Here is a 25,858-nt window from a genome sequence, read left to right on the forward strand (position 1 = left end):
TATATAATATTTGTTAGATGGCATCAGTGCTGACTGTATGGAAAGCGACTCCTCGAGTGACAAGCTCGCAGATATACACTGCGTGCTTGCGCTGACCGACGTGAACCGCCCAGAGCCTTTGCTTGGCAGTAGACCTAAATTGAACGACATTTCAACTTTTAATTAGTGTATCATATACAGGGCACAGTAGTTTGTTTGGAGTGCCCCTATTATGTATAGATTCTATAGATGTTAGTCATCTTAATAAAGTCAAATATCTGTACAGATCCAGGCCATGTTGAAGCATCTCAACAGAAAATTTATCAGAAACATTATATGCAACAAAAATTGTATCGTATGCGAAAAGTTGGCGAGAAATTCCCTCTGAAAATGAACGATTTTATGATCGGTACATCAGCTGAAGACGCGACCATATGCTGATTTACCGTTAATGTTGAATTTCTATTTAGCCGAAGTAAATCTCACTGAGCATGGTTATATATATGGTTGTATAGCAAAGTTAGCACATGCACACTATATTCAAGCGGATGTATATATTCATTCAACTTAAATACGAAAAGCGGCAGCGGATTAAACATCTGAACATGTAAATATCTGATCCAGGGCATCATTGGCGCGAAGTGCTACCACTCTGTCAAAAGCTGCTCACTAAGACGTCAACACACACATAGATGACCCTGACACACTATTCATATAAATAACCATTGTATAAAACAAGTTAGGATAAATTCAAATGGCCTTTTATCCTAAATAGCAATGTAATAGGACATAAAGGTACGCTTAAGGGCTTCATCTAAACCAGAATTGTTCAAGGAAACATTCATCAGCTAAGTCGTGTAGGGAAAACCCCACAATCCGAAGCACAGTACTACCTATTTCCACGTCGTAGCAGAAATGTTTATACTCGTCTTACTACTACTCGTAAAACTTATGAAAGCTAGAAATGAAACACTTTAAGCAAAACACTCTATTATCATCGATTCTGACGCGTTCCTTTAATCAAACATGGTTCAAGGATGGCTGTTTCAAAAGGCCTTTCTTCCTTGGTTATCCTCGCCAGACAACGGATATCGTTTGGCCACATCGAGCAGTACATTGTACAGTTCAACACTATTTGAGGCACTCAAAAAATTAGAGTGACATTTAGCACGCCATAGTCGAACCCGCGGCATGAGCCTTAATTCACTTCCCTCCAAGACATTGCCGCCGTCCTTCGCAATTGTACCAATACTAAAAAAAAATTTGTTAAAGACCACTGGTCAGGCGATACAATCGCTGCATGAGCAGAGGCTGTTGCTCTAGCCGTTAACAATTTGTCGAGTGATTATGTTATTACCTCCAAGCAAAATTCGTTTGGTATCGGACCTGGCCTACCCTTTGATTCAGTTACTTTCGGTGATTTTTCTACCACGAGTAGACCAGCAAGCGGCGAAGACGCACTTTCGGAGTAGGGGGGTGCTCAAAACGCTATAGAAAAAGTTTGGTTTTAATGATTAATATGTTCATCCCTATTTCACGTCGAAGATTATATTTCTCACGAAAGAGCTGTGCATGAATTCCAGTTACTTTATTAAATATCTTTGCCGACTCTACACGACGGCTTCGTGTAATTTTCGACGAAAGGAGAACTGATCACACAATTAATTACAGCTACAGGAAGAAGGGAGTGCGTAACCCTTCGCACTCTCGTAAGCACACAAATGCCAATTAGGGTCTACCACGCTGGTAGAACCAAAACTCGATGTACCAACAGGCGTGGCTATCCTTGCCGAAGGGTTCTGTTTTTTTTTTTATAACGGTGCAACCAATCTCCCTAGATTCCCAAAGCTGTTAATTGTTACGATAATTTGCAGTGGACAAACAAATTTCTATTTTCATCGGCGCATTTGTGATATACTGTATTGACAAAACAGTGACGACGACGATGATGATGATGACGATGATGCTTTGTTGTGCATATATAGTTCGTTGTGTGTTCTGTGTAAAAACACAGAAATGGGGCTGAAGACCAAAGGGCTCATTGAACCATACAGCCAATTCTTACCTGGCCATCATCCATTCCCCGGGCCCTAGCGCCGAAGAGAGTGCTGCTTTGTACATCGTATCCTAAAACAAAATATAGAAAAAGTGATTAAAAAAATGTAGAAGAGCTTTATGTTCTACTAGATAGTTTTTGAATTTGATTTTTATGTGTTGTTGTCCCAAGCGATTCCACAAAGTTTGTGTTTGTCGTACACTTGGGCTGGCTTATCCAATTTGCTTGTCAGTCTACTGAAATAGCCGACAATGGCCTTCGAATAAGTAAAATGGCCACAAATAGTTTAGCGCAACATATCCGAGAAAATTGTTATATAGATTTTTGCGGTATCGCTTATCCAGCGGTGTGGCAACACGATCTTCTTTAACGTTTAAACACTTCCTTTTCACATTCTGTGAGTCACGTAGACCACGCTGCCCGGTAAAACGTCTGGATGCCTCTTGTAGAGATTAGATGAATAGTAGTATTACATAGGTAGGTGGGTAGGTAGGTAGGTACGTACGTACGTACGTGCCAGATGATAGCAGCAGTTCACTAATATATATTTGCCGTGTTCAGGTCATTCGAAGTTTATCGAAAACCATAGGTAATTAAAAAGGTATGTGCAAGGTTTTCAGCCTTTATTCTGCTTTCATCGCCTACTTTATTCCTATCACAAACCATTCGTTCAAGGCGCAGTACGATAATTTTTACTGTTGGCATTCTCCCTAAGGTATATGTCGAAATTAGTATCGCTGCGCCTCGTTATGAAGTATGGCGTATTTTGTATAAGTGGCAATAGAATGACTAGCGTTTCTCGACTTGATCAGACCGGGTTATGGAAATGAGTCAGAAGCCACGTACGATGACACGGTTTATAAGAATGGCTGTTGCAGTAAATTTGCGTCTGACCCAGTTATAAAACGATTAGCTTTGCTGTACTTATAATAACTGATTATATATTAAAGATAATTGGACATTAGAAGTGATGTCCAACTATCTTTGTATGGTACGCTGTCATTTCACCGAATATTACAGCGTACAAGGATTTTGGCTAGGCCTCACCGCCCCTTAATGTCACTATTTTTCTTTAATCAAGTAGACTGGTGGCAAAATGCAGTGGAAGCGGCCCTTACCTTCCTCCGTGTGCCTCCTCGCCAATCGTCTCACACACAGCCGCAGTACGGAGCACGTACGCTCCGTTATTTTCGTCGTTTTTTGTGGTGGTAATAGTTTACCTTCAGTAAACTTCTATTAACAACCGTAATGAATTGATAACTTGCAGGGCTTCTGCTACTTTTCCTCTGATATGTTGCTGTTAAGGAGTCAAGTTTGTGTGATACGCGACAGTTGGTCCAAAACGTCTCGACGGCTCCACCGTTTATGCTTCCAACTATTCAGTGGAGCTATCGGAGTTGTTTAGCGACGGTCGGTAGGTACAATAGCAGCCGAGGTCGCGGCAGTGGTAACCGTGTCACACCGATCTACTGCAGGGTCCTCTCCTCCTCTTGTTCCGCAGCCGTTCGTCAGCTTTTGAAGGAACGGCTGGGAGCAGACCCATACTGTTTTGAGCTGCAAGCTGACGGATAAGGCGAACTAGTGTAAATCGAGCACCGGCGTAACCGGAAATTAACGCAATGGCGCCCATCAACAACGGAGTACTTAGTGTTGACCCGCCCGACATTGAGGTACGTGCGTCACAAACTGCATTAATGGATTTACGGAGATGACACCTCACCTGGTCGTACACAGTTGAAGCGGTCGAGCCGATAAGCTCATGAATGTACAGATAAACGTTTACCTCTGCTAAGCAATTAAATAAATTAATTCTATTTCTAACGTTTGCAAAAATCATTTCCATTCATATGCGGAATGCTGTTTGTGGACATAATCGAAAGAATAGGCGGGACTGTCAAACCCGCGCCCTGTATTTCTACATCTAAAGTTAGCTTTAAAACAATATGCTCCACGTATTTAATTCGGTCGAAACTTCGAGCCAGCATCAATAGTGTCTGCTAAACAGACTGTAGAAGACCGAGAAGCTTCTGGTTTTCTTGATCAGTGCGCATGTCTGGGTTATTGTACTCTGAATATATTTCGTGCATCATTTGTAAGGAGCATCTGTTTCATTTGTAACGGTATTATATTCGTCTGTTGTTTGATATCGGACGGCAAACGTTGTGCTCCCTCGTTCATTGGTCACAGACTTCTATGTCTGCAGTTGGTCCGCAGAATCTAATGCTAATCCGTCCTTTATTGTAGAAATTTGGTACTCGATTTAATTTATCTCATAACTACTGTGCAGCCTTGTTTGCAAGGCCATTTGTTTTTCAATTTCGATGTTATTCGATTCATCGTCGCGTCAAAAAGGGCGGTACTGTGAGAGCAAGGCAAAGCTAAACTAAGAAAGAGCCTGCTTAACAAGCAGGACTCTCTCAAGTGGTACACAAACGCAGCTTAGGTAACTGGAAAAAAACTTGAACGTTGTCACAGAACGATCAACTGAAACGGAACGGTTTTCGAAAACGCCCACATAACGTTCACATGAGGTCTAGCACAATACATTGCAAAGAGAACGTATTCTTTGTATAAAAAAAGTTTGCCGATCTCTTCGAGCAGGCGTAGATCTGTGCTGGTACTTTTTAATGGCAAAGCGTCTCCCAAAAGCTCTGTTTGGAAGCACAACGGCCTCCCATGATAGACGCTTTCCATTGGCTTTCTGAACTGTCCTAATATTCTCCTATGAGTAAACGAAACCATCCTAATCATGATTTGTTCAAATAGATGTACAAGCATAGGAAACCTATTTTCTATTAAAACAATTTGCTAATCAGGAACAAAGCTAGTTCGTAACTTCTTTCAAATGTTCTACGACTATTTCGGCAGCCGAGACAAAAAAGCTAGTTACAATTAAGCTACACCTCTCGTTTTATAAGCGTTGAATGCCCAATTTGCAGTTTCCATCCACTGCCATCTTTCAGTATTTGTTATACTTCGCTGCTGTTATTCATAATCATAAACATAAAAAAAAAAAAAAAAAAACGAAAAAGTCTTCATTGTCATCGAAGAGTAGCGAAGTCGAACATTCTGAACTGTCGTATCTCTGATTTTTTCAAATTCTTACTATCTGCCAGCTTCGCAGTAACATGCGACTTTATAACATACCGGCCAAAAATGAGTATGTAGATACAAGGACACAGGCATATTTGAGATTTAAATAATGATAGGCTTATAGATGGGACAAGATTTAGTTGTATGTAAGTAGATAAACATTATTCATGCGCAAAAAACATGCTAGTTAACAGAATGTGTTAATTAGTAACCTGTTATGGAATCATTCAGATTTCTTCTCAATACTGACTCCAACACTTGTACGTACTCTTTTACTTTGTCTCGAAATACAGCCGCAAGAGGTTAAACGGCATGAGGTGTATATATGACTGATACGTTGTAATATTTGTGTGAGGTCTGGCCAATATGTGCTCATGAGGATTGTACGTTTTAAATACTTCAGCTCCGTCCCATGTAACAACTGCAATCAGAGCTAGTCATCATGAAATTACCTCCATAAATTTAATGCTAAGTGCCATAATTTCTACAAATTTATTAAAGGTACATATACGCGGAACTAGTAGACACTTGTTAGATTTGAGGAAACTAAATCGTAGCTTAGAGCAATTCGAATTTGTTTACTATGAGTTCGCCGTTGCTCTTTTGGACCATTTTTGTTCCGTTTCTTTATATATATATATATATAGGAATACAAAGTCTTTCTAAGGCCATCAAACGCCAATCATGGCCTTTTCAGTGTAGGGATCAGATTTAACTCTGACCTTAAGCGTTTCTACAGGAACCACACGTTCCTTTCCTAGCTTCATATCGGCGTAGAAGTACCACTTGTCATCATGCGTGACAATCCTGCGTACAAAGCTGTCATTCCCTATGAGAGGCTAAAGGCTTTCGCTTAACTTCTAATATTTGAGTTCATTCTAAAAACTTAAAATACCTTCAATTAGTGATACGACTGCGGTTCACCTTCTCCAACCATTTCGCAAGCTGTCTGTTCGCTGTTTTCTTTTAAAGACGATCTTCATCGGCCTTGAATGGCCGACCGGGGCCGTGTGCATCTTCCAGTTGCAAAATGCCGTTGATGAACTTCGTAAGCCATATCGTCTCCACCATATGGGCCTCACAGAGGAAGGATATTCCAGACTAGTTTCTTAATTTCCTTTACGGAAACTAACAAACTAGACAGACTAGGCAAAATAGAGTAGAAGTTAAAAGTTGTTCGAATTAGTAAAGTTTTCCTACGTCTCGAGTCGACGAACATCCGGCGCCGCCGTTAAGCTGACATTCTGGCTCTCACCTCGAAACGAAGCTTGTCCGCCTATATCCGAACCCGAACCAACGTGTCGCCCACCTGCACTCAAAGCCTGAGCTCTAGCTAAACTTCTGCTTCCGGGTCAGTGACACGCTTGATCGTTATATAGGAATAACGTACAAACAATGCATGTAGATATAGAGATAAAAGGAAGATGAGAAAATCGGGCAAATACTAGTTTAATGAAGACAACACTTCACTTGCCGCAATCGACAATCTACTTCGATCTCAGCTCTAAACTCTTTGTTCCTGATTAAATCTGGACTTATTTGTGGGCTACCCAGTATCTTAAAATTGGAATAGCAAGCAGATGTGCGAGAACGGCGCATTTCGCATTAGTGCAATATATTTTTAGCAAAAGGTATCTCGTACGATTTATGCTGTTAAACATAAATTAGCAAGTAGCACATTGTAGAAATGAGTGAATTCTGAAATAAATGTGAAAGTTTTCTGTGTAACCAGTTATATGCTCACCTAACAAGATTTGCTTGCACCATATGTACAAGCATTTAACCGACTTTTCTGTATTCCAGAATATTTTGGCTCTAAATCCAAAAGTCAAACATTTTGCCAATTTGGTACCTAGCGCTCAGACGAGAATCAACAAGGCACACTGGAAGCGAAACGAGGACAGCAAATGCAAGGTTTGTAGTATCGGTGTTTTATTTTTTTTTCATAACCGAAAGCATCAAATGCATAAAATTCTTACAAAGTATTAGGCCTTTCGATTGATTGCTACTAAGGACACCCCTTCTTCTTAGTGTTTTGCGACAGGGCAAACCTAGCTAGATACGACAGATTATTAATTAGGATCCTTCAGTGACGACGAAAAACCCTTAGTCCTAAAGAAATTAAACCACTTTACGAGTGATGTAAAAGGAATTATTACAGTGGTCGCTAGTCAAAGTGTTGATTTATTGCAGACGAAAATCAGACAAAGCTACACGTAGAATAAGACGACAATTACTCAGGTAAACGTTTGAAGTGTTAAGTCCGACGCTGCTGGAATAATTACCACTGCTGCTATTGGTCGAGCCAGATAGGCTATCAGTACTTCTCATCTTGCGATGCCGAAATGGTGTCAGTAGCAAGGATTGTTTAAATGAGATTGCCGCGCGCCACACGTAGTGCTATTATGTATTGCTTACCACCGTTAAAGTAAAAAGTGTCTTCAATCGCGTCTTTCTCGTCTGTCTGCTTTTTCGTTTTTGAGAGCGGTACTGTTTAAGGACGGTAACTATTCAGCGGCGGCCCTCAGCAGGTGGACGAGATTTTTCGTCGACTGGTAAAATATGCCAATACCAACATATGAGGAAAGCTTATTTGATCCCTACAGAGGCAAGTGTTTATTAAAACTCACGAATAAGAGACCGAATCACCGTTTGCCTCACTGTAGCATTTACTTGAAAAGAAACTAAGTCTACAAGAATTTTATACATACAAAGAAATGCATACGTTTCGACATGATAATGAAAATGAAAAGGAAAGATTTAAAGGAAAAAGTTTTTTTTGTGGCGTATACGAACCGGCACGGATATGTTTACCTAGCTTAACACCAGTGTGGTACAGTTCAAGGTTTGTTTACATTTGAATAACTTAGTTGTTATGAACCGCGTCACAGGTACTCGCAATGGTGGCGTTACAACTTGTTTGCGTATCAGTCGTGGACGGCGACAAGTTTGTGTCGTGTTTATATGTCGTGTTTTTGTAAAATACACAATAGCGAATCTGCTGCATATCGCCTATGGCTATTGTTTCTCGCGGTGTTGAAACGCTTGTTTGCGTTATTCGTTCTTATCGTCTATCGAAGAAACTAAAATTGCGTCTAAGAACAGTTTAGATGAACGGACGAATTTCATGAACTGGGTAGTTGAATAGATAAATAGTTGTAGTATGAATATACAGAAGATTTTACCACATTTGTGTCTCAAATAATTTTACTACAAACGCGCAGCTCGCTACCAATCGATTGATCGAGAGCTTTTAAATGCTTTTGGTAACACGACAAATGTAATGTTCGTCTTATCCTTCTGTATTAGTTAAACAAAGTTGCCATGCCATACCTACGGGGCACCATGACTGAGCTATAAGGTTATACCTTAAGTGTTTTATTATTATTCAAAATATGTTAAATAAACGTATCAGTAGCGTACTTATACGTTAATGTCGACGTCACTTTAACAGTCACCTAAGAATTACAGGTGGACGTTCAGGGAATATGGCATTATCAATATAGTAGTACTTCATATGTCACGCAACCTAATGTAAAAAGGTGTACAAGAAACACATCACTAGGGTGATGTTTTTTAGCACGTTCAAATAGCAAAGAAGTGAGTTCCTCACTTACTGCACTTTACGCAGTGTTTCAATGCTGCATTGCTTGAGCTTCTTACGACCATAAGCTTGCGTCATTTTTTTGCAAGATATGGCAGGTCTATCGAATTAAGCTCAGGCGCAGGCCTTCGCGATCGCGACACTAGCGACCGTCGCTCGTACGCTACTGGACCAGTAATAGCTATAGTAATTATCATAGGGCACGTGGGAGTTAAAGCGGAATCATTTTCAATCAACGTTTTTTAGTAGACATACTGTAGTTACGTGGCTATCATGGCTTACACGCATTCGACGGTGAAAACCAAAAACCCGTCCAATACTGTCATAAAATACGTTTTTGAAGTATTTATATATATATGACAAACAAAATACAACAGATTCGTACGAAAGTGAACCATTATTATTTATTCGAGCCACGTAAAATTCGAAATTACGTTTATTGCAAAATGTACTTACTTAAAATGTAACTAAAGAACCGCATTAACTTATTCGACATACAGTTTTGGCCTTCTTAAATGATTGCTTCACCTGTTTTCTTTTCAGTCTTATTGCCACGGTAAAATAAGTTTTTTTGAGTAACCTTGTTGGTGTCCTCGCTTCCATCCAGGTGCTGTAAAAAATTAGCAGGTTAAGGGCGCGAAATTCGAAATCCAGTACTTGCCTAGTACCGGCCGTGCAGCGGCCGCAGTCGTGCAAGCCTACGCCTGATTAGATCGCACATAGCATACGATTTATTAAAGCCCATCTTTGCAATCTTCAGTAATATAGTCAAATCTTTATCGATACTGCGCCTTCAACCACGATTAACGGTTATTTTTGACTTTATGGTAGTAAGTAATCGTTTGTCGCTTATTAAATGGATTCCAGTGGAAATTAATTAGTGAGTGGCATTTTTTTTTTATTTTTCGAACAGAAAAATTCAAATGCTCAAAGATAAAAGTATTTCTTAGATACTGTAGTGTACAAAGAGTACGTGTGCCTAAATGGGCGCAGCACTCGCCATGGGTGAACGATTATAATGTTTTTGTGTAATATCATGCGATTGGATCCTGGAATTATTTGTACGAAAAATGGAACCTAAGTTCTTGTGATAAATATTAAGGCTGGTTTACTTTTGCAGGTGTCCCCGTATAGGTTTATGAACAAACATATTACGTACAACATTGTACTTCTGTCCACTTGAAAAACTTCGATTGTACTTTCGCAAATGCTATAATGTTTTAATTAAGTAGGGCTACACTATTTCACAGCAATAAGAAAATTTTGCTGGATTTGGATGCAAAGCGCAGGTCTCTTCATGACAAGGTATCGACCAATGGCATTACAGTCTTTAATAGCAAATGTTACAATTTTTCCTATATGAACAGTAAACGCTTAACTTGTCGTAACAAATATCAGGGACCAAGGGAACGCAGAGTTACGGAGGCTGGCATCATTTTCAGACACAATCAGTTGTTTTTTTTGCGGTTTACTGATGCCATGTCTGTCTTCTATGAGTGTGTGAATTTTTAAATCATCAGCTCATACACTATATTCCGTCGGACATAGTTTTTTCAAGATCATCGCGCTGTAAAGTCCTTATTTGTAGAAAAGGTAGTAAGATACTGCTTGGTTTCGAATTCATTCTAACCTAAAGGGCCTGTTTTGAAAGTAGTCCTATCTACCTCACAGACTTATAATAGATCTTTAACTTTCGTAGTAATAGTTTGCGGCTCACTATATCGAACGCATGTTAGCAGTATACATAATGGCACACCACTGCTTTGTTTAGATTGAAACCAACTAGATAGCATAGAGCCAAGCTTTCCAAGAACCATGTTGATATTGTCGTTACGATCGTGCTTTGTCAGGTAATTCGGAAGCCGGTCAAGGATGGGATTCTCAAACAGTAAATATGGTAGACCTGCCTAAACTACCGATCAATAGTCCATCGATTAGACACCCCCAATAAGATAACAACTTGACCCTCTTAGGACGACTATCCAAAAGTAGGCGCAAAAATCTTTATATCTGCCTATAAAAGTAACAACATGTTTTGCATGAGATTCGCCTAAATTTTTTTAACTGTTACCGAAAAAAACCCTCTCAGTGAATATTGTTAGGATTTTTTTTTCATTTTTTTTTCTCATTTAACTCTTCGGTATAGCATCATGGATGGGTCTAACACGGGTGGGTTTTGCCAGACTTAACTGGGGGTTTCCACAACAAACTTACGAAACGGCGTGCTAATCATATGTCAACTATTTTTTCAATGTTGAACTAGCGATAGTCGCATGTTTGTGGTCTTTATTGCGCATTTCAAGAAATGCGCATGAGCTGCCTAAACAACGTAGCCCGATCATTAAGAGTTGGCGTAAGACTTTGAGGTCATAAAGGATACACAGAATTTTATTTCAGCAAATGATACGGAATACAAAAAAATATCTGCTCTTTTTATTTTTTAGATCCTATTCATTTTACAATTGCTTACAAAACGAATTTGTTTGTAGGAGTGTAAACCTTTGGAGAAAGACTTCGACGACATAAAACTTACGACATTATCCGAACGAGGAGCTCTTAAGGAGGCTTGGAGGTGCGTTCTGTATGACATGCTGCTACCTGTAGAATTTTCTTATGGTTAGGAAGCAATTCACACCTGTATATAAACGGTATTAAAAGGCGTTCTAAAGCATTCAATGGGCCGTTATTCATTTCGCATATTTCGGAGCAATTTTTCGACGTAAACCAAATTTGCCTAGGTTTTAGCATTAGAATTTTTCGAAGTTAAAATTTAAAAAATAGAATTAGAAGGGAACTTAAATATTGTAATCTTTTAGAGTATTTTACTGATGTCTCGTTATTATTTCATCTGAAGGTGCTTGAAATGTGCTGATGCCCCATGCCAGAAGAGCTGCCCTACGCAGCTGGACATTAAGCACTTTATAAGTTGCATCGCTAATAAAGTATGTCTCCCATCAAAAGGTGAATTAACTATGTATGCAGTGATTTCTCAATGTATCGAGGTTTTCTGAAAAAAGGTATTGAAAAATAATAATATCTTTAATTTATTGAATTTCTTGTTTTTGTTAGGTCCTTAAAAGGTTGATTTAGCTCTACGAACTTAAAGATCGAACATCGTTTCCGAGATTATAATTTTATTATGTTTTTTTCTTGCACTTGAGTAGAACTATTATGGCGCCGCAAAACAAATATTCTCGGATAATCCTCTCGGCTTGACCTGCGGAATGGTCTGTCCAACATCAGATCTTTGCGTCGGTGGTTGCAACCTCTATGCTACAGAAGAAGGACCCATAAATATAGGAGGATTGCAACAGTTTGCTACCGACGTATTCCGTCGCATGAAGGTAATTTACCCCAAGAGTATGCGTACAATATGCAGCATCTCCATTATTCGTTATCCTGTTAAAATTACGCCGTTCTTCTCTTCGAATGGTTGACTAATAAACAGTTATCGGCAAAATGTGATGCAGACATAGCGTAATGATAACGATAGCAAAACTTGAACTGAAACTCCTTGTTAGTTGTAGAACGCAAACGTTCTTGTGCAAATTTACGCAAACTAAATGTGTATGCCTTTCGATAATTTACTAATCCGATCACGTGTTATCTACATGCATGTTATCAAAAGGTACCACAAGTGCTTCCGCCCGATCTACCGACGAATCTGCCCAACTCATACAAATCGAAGATAGCTCTAATTGGTTGTGGTCCAGCATCTATGTCGTGCGCTACATTTCTAGCTAGAATGGGTTACTCTAACTTAACGATCTTCGAAAAACACTCTTACTTCGGAGGACTCAGGTACTCTTACCTAAGGACACCGTCACAGAAACTGACTGAAGCTTTAAAACGGGTCTGAAGGAAGCGATACCTTTCGGCTGTATATTTAGTATGCTTTCGTATTCGTAGGGTAGTTTTTTTGCTAGCCTTCCGGCAACGTTATTTTTTTCGCGTGATGCCATCTGAGAAGCCATTATAATATTCAACAAGCGACAAGCCATTGAACATTGGTTTCAGATAAAGTAGTCTTCTCTGTTTTATCCTTGCCTTATTTAGCTTTATTAAGCGCTAATTATGCCTAGAGAGAAAAAAAAAAAGTTCACATACATTGCTGTGCGGCACACGTTATCGTAGTAGGGCAGAACAATTACATAAAAAGAAGCTTTAATGCCCAATTCCAGCTCTGCAGAAATTCCACAGTATCGACTACCATTTAAAGTTGTGGCGTTCGAGCTGCAGTTAGTAAGAGACCTTGGGGTTAAAGTTGAATTTAACAAGGAACTTGGCAAAGATTACAGTATCCAGTCACTAAAAGACGAAGGCTATACAGCCGTGTTCGTTGGAATTGGTAAGTTTACGAAAACGTGAGAAAATATACAAATTTCTATATTTTGATTTAGCGTTCGTTCCTCTTGTTATTCTTAACAGCCCGGTTCGCTTAGATCGCCACTTCAATTAACCTATCTTTTGCTAAAATAACACCGGATCTGGATGCAATGTTAGCGACAGCACGAACCACAGACTCTGTACATAACTTATGAATGTTATAGAATAACAACCATAGCTTAACTGAAATGCTCATCCGATAGAATATTAGATTTTTCACACTATTTTAGTTTTATATTTTTTTCCTAAGTTCGCTTCACTTCCTTTTACAATTGTTTGGGATCCAAGTGAAGATAATCGGTAAATAAAAAAACTATAAACAAAAGACATATGACAAACATGGATTTTTTTTGTTTATAGGGCTGCCGGACCCAAAATATATTCCGATATTCGATGGTCTGGACGTTGAAAGTGGCTACTATTCGTCCAAGGATTTCCTCTATCTCGTTGCAGCTGGAAGCAAACCAGGGATGTGCGCATGCAAGGTAGACCCTTCAAACACGTCTTGAAGTTAATTTGACAGACTAGTGTACCTTAACTTGTTTTCAAACAATACGAGGATGAGCCATATACGTACCTGTCGTACGTGCCTATTCCCCTCATTTTTTCTATCTAACAAAAATACAAACGCATATGGTGTTTACGTGGCCACATGTTCATCTCAGACGTCATCTAAATCTTGTTTCTTATCGGTTACACTTTATATTCTAGAGCCAAAAATTACCGCCATTGAGCGGAACGGTGGTTGTTTTGGGGGCAGGCGATACAGCCTTCGACTGCGCTACGTCTGCTCTACGATGTGGAGCTAAGCGGGTCTTTGTCGTCTTCCGTAAAGGTTTCAATAATGTGCGCGCTGTTCCTGAAGAGGTAAATTTGAGCAGATTTTTTTTGTATGTGACTCCCTTCTTTCGAAAAACTTACATGAATTATTTTTGGAAAACAATAGAACTGTGCAAAAAAATAAGTTAGAAGATAGATCTCTTGATGTCATTTTAGGCGTTTTACGTGCCGAATCTGCACATATCTTGTACTTAGACGTTTTGCAATGCGCTTTACCTAACTAGAAGTTAGGTAGCTAAGTCGAATCATTATGTGCAGCTCTAGGGAAAAAATGAACATCTACGTAGAAAACCCTAAAGACATAGATACTAATTAATTTTCTAATTTCTTCCTAAATGTAGATGGAATTAGCAAAAATGGAATCATGCGAATTTCTACCATTCATGGCGCCGCGGTCGGTGGAACGCCATCCGAATGGCCGCTTGAAATCAATTCTGTTTTGCCGTACTGAACAACTTGACGACGGTTCGTGGGTCGAAGATGAAGAGCAGACGGTTCGTCTTAAGTGCAACTACATTATATCGGCTTTTGGATCTACGCTCAGTGACAAAGACGGTGAGCTTGTCAAGTCTCTGAGTAATCAGAGCAAATAAGATACTGGTCCTTTGCCCGACAGTCAAAACAGTTCGTTCTTTGCAAAGGTCTGAAATCTGCCGCGATCGTATTTGCCCAGTGGATAGTTTATGGCGCGCAGCCTACTTGACCTGACGGAGATACCTGATAAAAGATTTATCTGTTAACAAGTTTATTACTTTTCTTTTTATTATCATTATTATAATTACATAATATTTAGCACATGTTTGTAATAATAAATACGCTACACTAGTTCATTCACGTTTTTAATTAAATTTCCCCGATGGCGACTGGATGATATCCCTGTTCTTGTTGCGTTGGGATGACATTTGTTTGCTCAATGAGATGTGATCAGTCCTTCAACTGTGTTCGGGCTCATATTTTACACTTGACATTTCATATAGGGTTGGATCCGTCCGTATTTCGTGAACCGGTGATCCTTGTCGAGATAGCAGGTCACTGACGCGATAACCGCGTCAAATTTTGGCGAATTTAAAGCACGTGAAGTTGCGAAATAAACACGACTTCGGATGAGGCAATGAAATAGTTGAAATCATTGATTTCTTTTCCTAATACCCTCTAACAGACAGTGATCTTGGCCTACCTCACTAGATGACACAAGGTAGCTGAGTGTATCTAAGCGAGAAGCCGTACTGGCCGTTGGCAGCGTTATCGGAAGCGGCATGGTTTGATTTAACCTTCAGCAAAAAAGGTTTGCTATGAGCTGAAACAAAAAAACGTTTTGACAAAAACTAATTTAAAATATGAAGAGTCTCATATGAAGGCTAGCTACGTATTTCCTGAATAGACTGCCTCATGATCTTCCAACAATAGAATCGTATCATTGGACCATGGGTACAAATATATGTGACGTCATGATGCAGTGGCACCAAAAAACACTTTGACAAAAACAGCACGGATGTTACTTACATATAATAACGTTGTCTTCTCCAAGCATTGCACCGCAGAACCTATCTTGTCCAGGACCCTCTCCTAGGGTTGAGCCACTATCGATACCAATGAAATCGTCGACATTGCACTCGGGGCCAGAAGCTCCGTTCAGAATGGGCTTACCCCACGAAAACGAATTGTTGGTCTCCGTTTCCCATTTAATGGAACAAAAGTTCTCCTCGACGCGAATACAAATTGAGTAACGCAGGTTGCTTAAGTAACGAACTCTATTATCTACCTTAGGTCCATAATTGAATGAACGTACAATAGCTTGCGGACTACGATAATAGAGAAGACAGCCAGCCGGGGCGATATCAAGCGAATTGCATTGAATCATTGATATACGAATACGCCAGCGACGAAGCATAATGGCGCCATTACTAACGACGGAAAGTACGACCGGGTTTCCACTGCTGCGGCCCATGTCAACGTAGAGATGTAAGCCGGCGTTCTCTCCGCAAAGAATGGGTAGGCGTTCGCCGACAGTGGTACGCACCATGAACGAGTCGGTAATGCACTGGCCGTTCTCGTCGGGTTGGGCCAGTGAGAATTCGAGGAAGTCCAAACGCAGCTGGCACACATTCGGCTGCTTCTCAATGGTTACCTGGCACGTATCAGTCCCATTTTCGCCGTTCGGATAGTGTGGGTTGACGAACTCCGTCTCGTTGTTCGATGTCGATTTACCGCACGTAAAGGACACTGTGATGAAAATAGACAACACATCGCGAAGTGGTTAATAATCGTTCGCTGCCATAAAGCCAAAAGGGTGTAATGGTCTGCTTAGGCCATCGCTCTGTAGCGCTAATTTCTGGGCGAGCGGTGTAAAATACCTCGTACCCGTCGTGGTTGGTGACCCGTGTCTGACCCGCTTGGTCGGCTCTTCATGAAGACGGCAAAAACGGAACGCTCGAAATAGGTGACGGGCGTCAACCAAATATCGGTTTTTATTTTTCTTTTTCTTGCTCTTGTCGTTTGTGAACGATAACAGTTCCACTTTTCTTGACCGCCGGCCGATGTGGGTCATTTCGGCGGGTGGTCGCAGATACGTATCTTGTCGCTTGACGAAAAACAGTCCTCCATAAGTCAAAGAATTTTATATGAAAAAGCCCAGCAAAGGTAAGCATGCCACCAATAATGTTACAGGGGAAGGAGTGCAGTTAGTACACACATTACATGAGGCATAGACTTGAAACTGGAAAGAAATAAGACTGAGTCCGATCATCGACGCGTAAGGAATCTTACCGTAACAACAGACTCCGAATCCGTTGGCACAACGGTTGACTTCCGTTCCTTTGCGGTCCACGCAATCTTGCTCGCCAAGACAGGTTCCATTTTGGTTATTGCGTCCTTCGCACGGCTGGTTTTGGTACCGTAATAAGTTAATAAGTCCTGTGATGGATTGTGGTCGAAGGGCAGTTTGAGTGCCGAAAATGCCGCTTCCCGAACCTGATGAACTTTGTCCCCATACGCCTACCGCGAGAAAAGCCAGAGCGGCGCACGACACCAAGATGCCGCGCATGACGGACGCTGCAAATGAAAATATGTGTAGAGAACGGTAGCCGATATAAATCGTCACAGCCCTTCTGGAGAGCGGGACTCCTCTATGCAGATAGCTAAAGACCTGGACTGGAACTAAGGAGATAATCAAAGTAAAACAGGATTTGATCATTCTTTGCAGGATGCCGTTTGAAACAAATGCACACAGCACATATCCCCCTCACATAAGGCGTTTCAAAATAAAGTGTCTGCTGCCTGGGGCGAAAATACGGCTTGTTTACAATTTTTGCAAAAATGGTTTTGCTCGATTCCTGCAAGGATTGCCTGTGTCAATTTCTACGGTATCACTAACGTGGAAGTATCCTTCGAAGTCACTAATAACACTGTTTGACGTAGTTACCAATACACCTCAAATCTTCCTCACCTGCTAAATTGGACTGTACCACACTACAGAAAGTGTTACGTCGAACTCTTGGCTGGCAAGTGCCTGCTGCGGCTGTCGATCGTTGCGGGAGCAGCGGACTGCAGCGCTGGGTCACTCAAACTGCCTGGTACTGTGGTTCGGAGCCCGGACCCAGTTTTGGTAGAAGTCACTCGCGGTGGCTTCTCCTTCTGAATGAGGGCGAGGGTGAGAGACGAAGCATCGGTTCACTGCACTTCCTCCGTTCTGCAGTTCTTTCGCGACGACGGCAGCGACGGTGGCCGTAACAGAAATAGCAGCGGCAGCATCCGCCACCAAAAGGGTCTCATCATAAAAGTTCGAGGCGCAACGGAACCGCAGACACACTTTCCACATTTCGCACGCTGCCGACCACAGCCGAGCACCAGCGAAAAAAGCTAATTCACTATACCAGTTTCGAGAACGTCTGCTTCTGGCAAGCTCCGCCATCCGCGAGATGCAGAAACCGACGAAGATCAAATGAAAAACAGGGGGAAGAAGTTGGCCACGGATATGTGGGTCACCGTGAAGACCTTGCTCCTTATCAAAAAAAAAAGACAAGAAATAATATCGTACTTTGCCGACGGATGTTCCATAATGGTCCCGTAAAGAAATTAGATGTACACTACGTAAATTAACCATGCTAAAAGTGGCTGAATCAATCGCAGAACCCTTAAACGAAGAGCACGCGCAACATACGTAACAAACTCGTAATACAATAAAAAATAGCAACTTTAGCAAACGATTACTTCTAAAAGGAGACCGCAAAGCTTGCGAACAGCATGTATTTTTCGGACGCTGGTAAAACAGGGTTCGACAAGCCATATCTGATTCAATTTTAATTAATTCTACGAATATTAGCAGATTTTGCTCGCTAAGCACTTCTAGGAATAGGTTTTCATGGGCGGATGCAGACCTAAGCAACGTTGGTCTTCTCATTCATGCTTCATTACGACATTTTATAGCTGTCATTGCTCAAATATTGCGGTGGGGAAGCTACAAGGAAACGTTTTCCATCTATGACAAATAGCTGCCACGCTAAAGCTAAACAAAAGTAAATTCATCTATTAAGTATTCTATTGAGATATATGTGTATATATTCAATGGGATAGTTAGCTTTTTTCCTCCTGCAGAGCTCTGTTAGGTCTCCCAGAAGTGACAGATTGATGCCATCACCGCCCCTGTCGAGAATGTATCGGCACAGTTTGTATCGCCAGACTATCATCTACATATCATTGATGCTATAATGATATGCATTTGAAGGTGACACAGTGATTCCAACATGCATTGACTCATCAATTGATTAAATAATGGGAGCAGGCCACTTCAGTTGATTCCATTTGGGAGCTAGGTAGCATGTAGCAACGCACGGAATAATAGGACAAACATATTGAACAGAGGTCATGCAAGTCCAGTTAAATGTGTCTAATTACGAATTGAAACCGAAGTCCTAAGCCATTGAGGAGTGTTTTAATAGAAAACGTTGTCTGTCAGAGAACATGGGGGATTATCGTCGGGCATACAACATCGTAGCCTAATACAACTGTAGAACCGTGGTCGTCAGATTAAAGGTACACGTGTTAGATTCGCTCACCAATATAAAAGGGGTTGGATATCTGACATATGGACTGTGAAACGCTACTGTCGGTCAGGAGAGGTCAATTTCAAGCTGTTGTAAAAACGTAAACGAGCTGTTCAACTTTTTTAAAATTATTAAAAAAAAAGTAACTTATAAACTTTATAATAGTTATAGAAAATCCAAACAGAGCTTAACAGTCAAGTTATAACAAATAAAACAAATTAGGTAAAGTGGTCATATATGATCAATTTGAGACAAATATATATATATATATATATATATAAGGTTATATTATCAGTGCAGCATAGCTTCCAAATTGAGCCAACACGCGTTTATACGCGTTTTATTTCAACCGCGATTTCATGCTCGAGTGATATATATATCCTCTGTGTTTTTCTTACCTTGTTCTTTATTTTTGGCACGCCGTTCGAAAGCGCTCTCCTTGATCTATCAGTGAGCTACAATGGCAAGTTCTCAACTCGAGAGACCTTGGAGATGGATGCTCCAGGTGAAAAAGTGTGTATTTACAACGCTGCATCTGCTGTGTGTTAAAAAAACCGCTGTCGAAGCAGCCCGACACCTTTGCCTTTCTTGTGGCTAAAGAACTGCGTAAGAGTTAGTTGTATGTACCCCTTGTTACAGAGCGGTATCCGGGTTCTAGATAATGTCGTCCGCTCTAGTCGACCGCCAGAGTCCAATACTGCCTATTAATAATAACATATTAATATAATGACGGCATACTATAAGGAAGATATTCTACAAACAGCCACACGACTACCGTTAACCATCTCAAGACCTTCTGGTTGACGCAGAAATTTGGAGCTTGAGTATCTCTCGAACTCTCTGAGTCCAACAATCACGGTTTAATGCTGCATCTCAAAACGTCGAGCATCACGCGTCACAATGACCGATTTCTGCATAAAGTTGCCACTGATGATGAGAAGGAATACCTGTGTGTCAACATGAATCAGAGATCAAAATCTGTGGCCCTGGCAAAACCTAGAGTTTGGCCAGACCTTATCTAAAGAAAGCCACATTTTGCGTTTGGTGATATTGCAAGACCCTGATTTACCGGGAGCTGCTTCCTACGAACCAGAGCGTTGATGTCACCCGGTTGCGTTGCGTCAACCAGCTTATTTCAGAGAGAAGACCCGACAATTAAAATCAGGTCATTCTGCTCCATGTCAACGTCAGGCCACATACGGCCAACATCGTCAAAGTCCGACTTTGAATGGGGCTTTTGGTCCGTCTACCCTCCATACCCTTCTACGCATTTTTTGCCATCAAACTTGCACATTTTCCGTTCACTAGACAGTCATGTTTGTGTTCTAATTTTTGACGAACTAGCAACTCAAACGTAATTGAGAAACTCTTTCGAGATAAAGTCCGTTACCCTTGAAAAGACGGGATGCATATCGCAGCAACTTACTGTTACTACCGAGGTACAAATCGTGATACTTTTTCTTGTAACATACAAAGAAAAACAAGCAATTATATATACAATGCACATTCGTACTTATTTCGGAACGAAATAAATAAGGGGTACTGGTGCCGTTGGCAGTTTTAACGTATCATTCGAATATATCCCATGGCACTTTATGTCCCGATTAACTTTCGAATCTAGTGGTAGGGTTATGTTAATGCATAAACATAATTTAATTTTACAATTGATTTAAAATCGCAAATGACACTGGGACTTATTATTTGAAAAAGCAAGCTCTTGGCTCAAGGTGAACATCTTCGACATTTTGATTATATCTGACGAGTCCGTAGACAACATTAGTACCGCTCACGGATCGGCAGCAGTTCTACGTTAGCCACTTGCTATAACTGCAGGCACGGTCTTTCTATCTTGACCCACTTTTCGTAAGCAGTCGGCTGTATTTTGTCAATATCTTCTTAACGGCACACTATCTTGGGCAGAATCTGTATCACCTTTAAATAATGCTATTACTATGATAACATGCTGAAGATAGTAATCATTACGTTAATTCTGGCGTACTCAAAAGTACTAGCTTGGGACTGCTATAAAAGAGGGGCTCAACGGAGAACAAATTTTCCTTATTGGCTTCGTGTGTACTAGACTGAAGAGTAAGCTACTGTCCATTGTATTATAGAAACACACCACCAATGGCATGATTGATGATAATGCCTGGAGGGGCGAGAACATTTCTCGTATCCTCTAAGCCTCTGTCAGTGATGTACACTGAGAGTTCAAATAAAATAATCGTGAATGTACTGGACATGCGTCAAGCGTCTTTTATACCAGTCCACATAACAAGTACCTGAAAATAGCCAATTCATTGGATCGATGTGTTTGAAATTCTTCGATACTTTATATTACAAATGGCAAAATCATACGTTGTAACTTAACGGAAGCGAGACACTTAGTTCAACAACAGTCCGGATTACATAAAAAAAAAAGTACTCTCATCTAATTGACAGATAAGTCTGAGATAGTAGAAATATACGGAACAGACGGGGAAAGGCAAGATGACAGCAGACACATTCCTCAAGCGGACCAATGGGGCCAGGAGCTCTCGTAGGGATAGGGACGCAGGAGCTCTACAGACAGACGGTCACACACACACACACACACACACACACAAACGCAAACAGACACATATACACACACACACACACACACACACACCAACACACATAGACACATACACACCAACACACACACCAACACACACACACACACACACACACACCAACACACACGCAAAGAAATGTCGGAGCGGCTGAGAGATGCCCAAATTTTTCTTTTTTCGCCTTTAGCTGCGAGGTCACCGCGGTTATTCACCTTCCCAACCCAGCAACACGAACGAGAAGGGAACAACCCGAATCATCGAATAGGCACGATTTTCGATTGGGGTTAAATAGTAACTGACCAATTTTAGCTGCTTGCCATATGAACAAGCTAATTGTTTTAAGGTTCGTTAAAGTTTTCCGTCCTATATCATTGATGCATCTAACTTCGACAATTTTCTACTTCTAGAAAGGTTTCTTTGTAATATATATTTTCTGTGAAAATTTTATGTAACGCTACTTTTGTACGTATTCAATATGTTTGATTTAATAAATAGCCTATGTTACTAAAAATTTCACAAAAATAATATTCAGTAAAATCTACAGATTAAAGCATAGCATCAACCACAAACAGGTGCAGGTTTTGTCTACCTTAAATTTATACAAACGATAAAAAACTTTAAATATCAATTGGAAGAGCTCCGACTAATAGATAATATGACTGGTTACTTTAGTGAATCATGTAGATTATATTGGGTTAAAGTTATATGTAATATAGGCACAATATAAATAATTCTATTACGTTGGTCAGTATGAAACGCTATAATAAACTTTAGATTTTAATATATTATGTAAAAAAATATAATTTATTATTATTATTATCTATGACCTTATTTTACTAGATGGTAACTTGTCTATCCAGCTGCCATAGAATTCTGGAATACAGAAATCGATAACCGTTATAGAATAGCGTCGTTCTAATGTATGGGATTGTATTGGCAGTCTCGTTCTTGATATCAAGCAGGCCATTTTTTTTGTTAATATTAGTCTATAAATGCGCGCAATTAATGCAATTTTGTGTACACTTTAAGAATCTCTCCCACTTCCCAGGTAGCCTAGACATTGTCGTAATACGGTTGCCAAATATATTTCTAAGGCCGTACGGACGTCGAGCCCGATCTATAACATAGCTCCCTGTTTTTAAAGATGTTGATTTTCAATGTACAACTGTAACTTGGCGCCTTTATTTTAACTGATCATAGTTTTTGCATTACATTTAATTAACGTAATACTCGCTTGATAAAAACACATTGCTTCCATGAATGGCTCAATTATCACTGAATGAACCTTACCAAATTGAATGCATAAGAAATTCTGTCGGGCCTCTTTTTATCAAAGGTACAGCCGACTTGAGAGGAATATTCAGTCATGAATATTTAAAATTTGTTACGTACGATAGTGCCTAGACATACAGATAACCATGATGATCTATGGGAACCAAAAACCCTCGAATATTAAAACCTACGCGCTCTGAGATTTCGCCGTCTCAACGTAAACAAACTCCATCAAATCAGTCGAACACATACATCTTAGAATAATAATAAAGTATTATTTTCATTTTGTTTTTTTAGTGCAAGTTGCACTGGCTCCATTACGTATGAATCGCTGGGGGCTTCCGGACGTAGACCCAATGAAGATGACGACTAGCGAACCGTGGGTCTTCGCAGGAGGTGACATCGCCGGTGTGGCAGGGACCACCGTCGAAGCTGTTAACGATGGCAAGACCGCAGCGTGGACGTTACATCAATACGTTCAAAACTTGCACGGGTTAACAGTGCCTGACGTGCCTTGGTGAGAAATCTTAATATATATATATGCGACGCGATAGTATCACTGACTTTGGAAGCAATTAGTTTCCTGAGATACTCTTAGTTTTCCATCCTTAACACTACCTTACAGTTCGCTCCCGCTTCAATTCCCGTTAATCGACAATCTTTTAGCAACTCTGTATAATCCCTATAGTATTACATAAGCCGTTATTGAAGCCCCGTGTGGTTACTAATTTCTGTTAATCAATAATTGTTTACATTAAAAGTAAAAAAACAAAGCAGAGATTGTTGTGCATTGGCTATTTAGCTATCTAAAGCTTTTAAACTTGACGATTAAAGGATAAGAATTGGAAGCTTCAAATTGTTCCTACTATTCATTTCTACGAACTTGTGCCTTTAGCTTGCCGAAGTTCTATACGCCTATCGACTCAGTTGATGTGAGCGTAACAATATGTGGCATCAAGTTCAAGAATCCATTCGGTCTCGCTTCCGCACCGCCTACGACGACTTCAGCGATGATTCGGCGAGCCTTTGAAAACGGCTGGGGATTTGCACTCACGAAGACGTTTAGTCTCGATAAGGTATGGCCTATTTTGCACTCTAACCGCAACGTAGCCATGTATATTATCGGAAGGAGCTATCGATTAATAGAAATATATTAAAGAGGTTCCACTTCGGTCTGTTTGAGGTCAAGGATGCATACGTACTGCACGAGTTGGTGATGCCTTGATTGATCTTGTTTATTTTGCCCTTCTGTGCTATATTAATAAGTATTCGTTCAATAGTGACGACGTATCTTTCAGTAGCCGCATTGGATATATTAGACAGCCAGTGTGGTTTGTGGAGAAAATAAACAGAAAAATGTTCACTTTATTTCGATGTTACTAGGATGTCAGCACCAACGTATCTCCACGAATAGTTCGCGGTATAACGTCAGGCCACCAATACGGACCCAATCAGGGATCGTTTCTGAACATAGAGCTAATCTCTGAAAAGACGGCAGCCTACTGGTGCGGCAGCGTCAAAGAGCTAAAAAAGGACTATCCCGATCATGTGAGTCGAATTGTTCGGAGACTGTTTTTTACAAACTCGTTAGATATACTAAAGCATGTGTTTGGAGCAGGTAAGAAAAGCGCATTGTTTCTCATGGCAAAGCACAGGTGTTTCAATCGAGTGAATCTGTTTATTTCGATGTTATGAGTATGTGTCTATTAAGGTCTTCACGAACACTTCGGGACATAGCCTTAGGTTGTCAGCATCGAATCGCCTGGGGGCCATCTCTAAACGTAGATTTATCTTTGTCAACATAGGTTCAACATCAGTTGGCTTTCCAAATTGTTTTTGATAACGAAGACACTGTTAAAGTGCGATTATAGGAAACCTAATTAGAGTTGGGTCAGGAAGTGTTCGTTAGCGGACAAGGCTTCGTTTCCATTTTGCTAAAAATACATCTGTTTTTAAGGAAATAAATTTTTTCTTTTTCTCGAATTACTAAATATATGTTCTTTCATCTGGTACCAGGTGATTATTGCTTCTATTATGTGTTCGTACAGCGAACATGATTGGGTTGAGTTGGCGAAAATGGCGGAGGCATCGGGAGCGGATGCTCTTGAGTTAAATCTTTCATGCCCGCATGGTATGGGTGAACGTGGTATGGGTTTGGCTTGCGGACAGAACCCGGAATTGGTACGTAGCATTTGCAAATGGGTCCGAGCGGCAGTAAAGGTGCCTTTTTTCGCTAAGCTCACGCCTAACGTTACCAACATTGTCGATATTGCCAAGGCAGCATACGAAGGTAAGTTTAACTGCGACAGACCAAACTTAAATAATCGTTATTCACGAAATGTATGTGACAGATTTTGTAGGAAATTTTTGCCAAGCAACTATTGAAATAAATTAATATCTAAAAATCATCTTGTGCCAGAAATTACTAACTTAGTATATTGATTTACCATAAACCTCAAAAAAAAACTTGGCAGTACTTAATATGTCAATTTATGCATGCTTACATGCTGTAATAGGAAAGGCGGACGGAGTCACAGCAGTAAACACAGTTTCGGGACTCATGAATTTAAATGGGCAAGGTGATGCTTGGCCTGCTGTAGGAGTTGAAAAAAGGACAACGTACGGCGGTATGTGCGGTAATGCAGTTCGACCGATTGCCTTACGTGCTGTCTCAGCCATTGCAAAGGCTCTTCCCGGTTTTCCCATTCTCGCCACTGGAGGTATCGATTCCGCCGACGCCGCACTTCAGTTTCTTCGTGTTGGTGCCAGCGCTCTACAGATCTGTACTTCTGTCCAAAATCAGGTGCATATAACTGTCAATTGTGAAGCCATTATGAATAGTTAATCTTACGAGGGCCCAACGTCAACGGGTTATTGAGAGCAAAACTGAACACGATGATTTCAAAACATAGCTGAAAACGATTTTCGGTACACTGGAAAACTGAAATCTAGTGCATAATCAATGACAGGAAAAAAATTATATATATATATG

At 40.4% G+C, this 25,858-nt stretch overlaps 2 protein-coding genes and 1 long non-coding RNA gene across 10 annotated transcripts in view; 1 reads left to right on the plus strand and 2 right to left on the minus strand.

The window, feature by feature from the left end:
• The window catches only part of LOC111243774 (uncharacterized), a 3,722-nt gene extending 429 nt beyond the window's left edge, over positions 1-3,293 (minus strand). The window contains exons 1-3 of the long non-coding RNA XR_002670606.2: positions 3,154-3,293; positions 2,045-2,106; positions 35-134 (exon numbers count right to left, since the gene is read on the minus strand). This is a non-coding gene — a long non-coding RNA (uncharacterized LOC111243774). The remainder of the gene's footprint in view (positions 1-34; positions 135-2,044; positions 2,107-3,153) is intronic.
• The window catches only part of su(r) (dihydropyrimidine dehydrogenase su(r)), a 33,685-nt gene that overhangs the window by 1,425 nt on the left and 6,402 nt on the right, over positions 1-25,858 (plus strand). Inside the window, exons 1-15 of one of the 8 annotated variants that reach the window (XM_086979241.1) lie at positions 3,327-3,705; positions 6,932-7,042; positions 11,222-11,304; positions 11,587-11,674; positions 11,897-12,076; positions 12,361-12,533; positions 12,914-13,080; positions 13,479-13,603; positions 13,830-13,985; positions 14,300-14,513; positions 23,164-23,383; positions 23,762-23,942; positions 24,250-24,414; positions 24,883-25,156; positions 25,383-25,669. In XM_086979241.1, the coding sequence (XP_086835367.1) occupies positions 3,655-3,705; positions 6,932-7,042; positions 11,222-11,304; positions 11,587-11,674; positions 11,897-12,076; positions 12,361-12,533; positions 12,914-13,080; positions 13,479-13,603; positions 13,830-13,985; positions 14,300-14,513; positions 23,164-23,383; positions 23,762-23,942; positions 24,250-24,414; positions 24,883-25,156; positions 25,383-25,669 (2,475 nt within the window). In that variant the 5' untranslated portion in view covers positions 3,327-3,654. Of the gene's footprint in view, positions 1-3,326; positions 3,706-6,931; positions 7,043-7,122; positions 7,737-11,221; positions 11,305-11,586; positions 11,694-11,896; positions 12,077-12,360; positions 12,534-12,913; positions 13,081-13,478; positions 13,604-13,829; positions 13,986-14,299; positions 14,514-23,163; positions 23,384-23,761; positions 23,943-24,249; positions 24,415-24,882; positions 25,157-25,382; positions 25,670-25,858 lie in introns of those variants that run through there. The other 7 variants (XM_086979242.1, XM_086979240.1, XM_022789825.2 and 4 more) reach the window with 7 other exon arrangements.
• On the minus strand, positions 14,699-17,563 carry LOC111243772 (uncharacterized). Its single transcript, XM_022789829.2, has 4 exons — positions 17,404-17,563; positions 16,725-17,009; positions 15,462-16,181; positions 14,699-15,255 (listed from the first exon to the last, which is right to left on the minus strand). Exons 2-4 carry the CDS (start codon positions 16,999-17,001, stop codon positions 15,140-15,142), a joined length of 1,113 nt encoding a protein of 370 aa, XP_022645564.1. The 5' UTR covers positions 17,002-17,009; positions 17,404-17,563; the 3' UTR covers positions 14,699-15,139.

The sequence above is a fragment of the Varroa destructor genome, unplaced genomic scaffold, assembly GCF_002443255.2.
Source record: "Varroa destructor unplaced genomic scaffold, Vdes_3.0 BEIS01000002.1, whole genome shotgun sequence".
In the NCBI taxonomy this organism is placed as follows: domain Eukaryota; kingdom Metazoa; phylum Arthropoda; class Arachnida; order Mesostigmata; family Varroidae; genus Varroa; species Varroa destructor.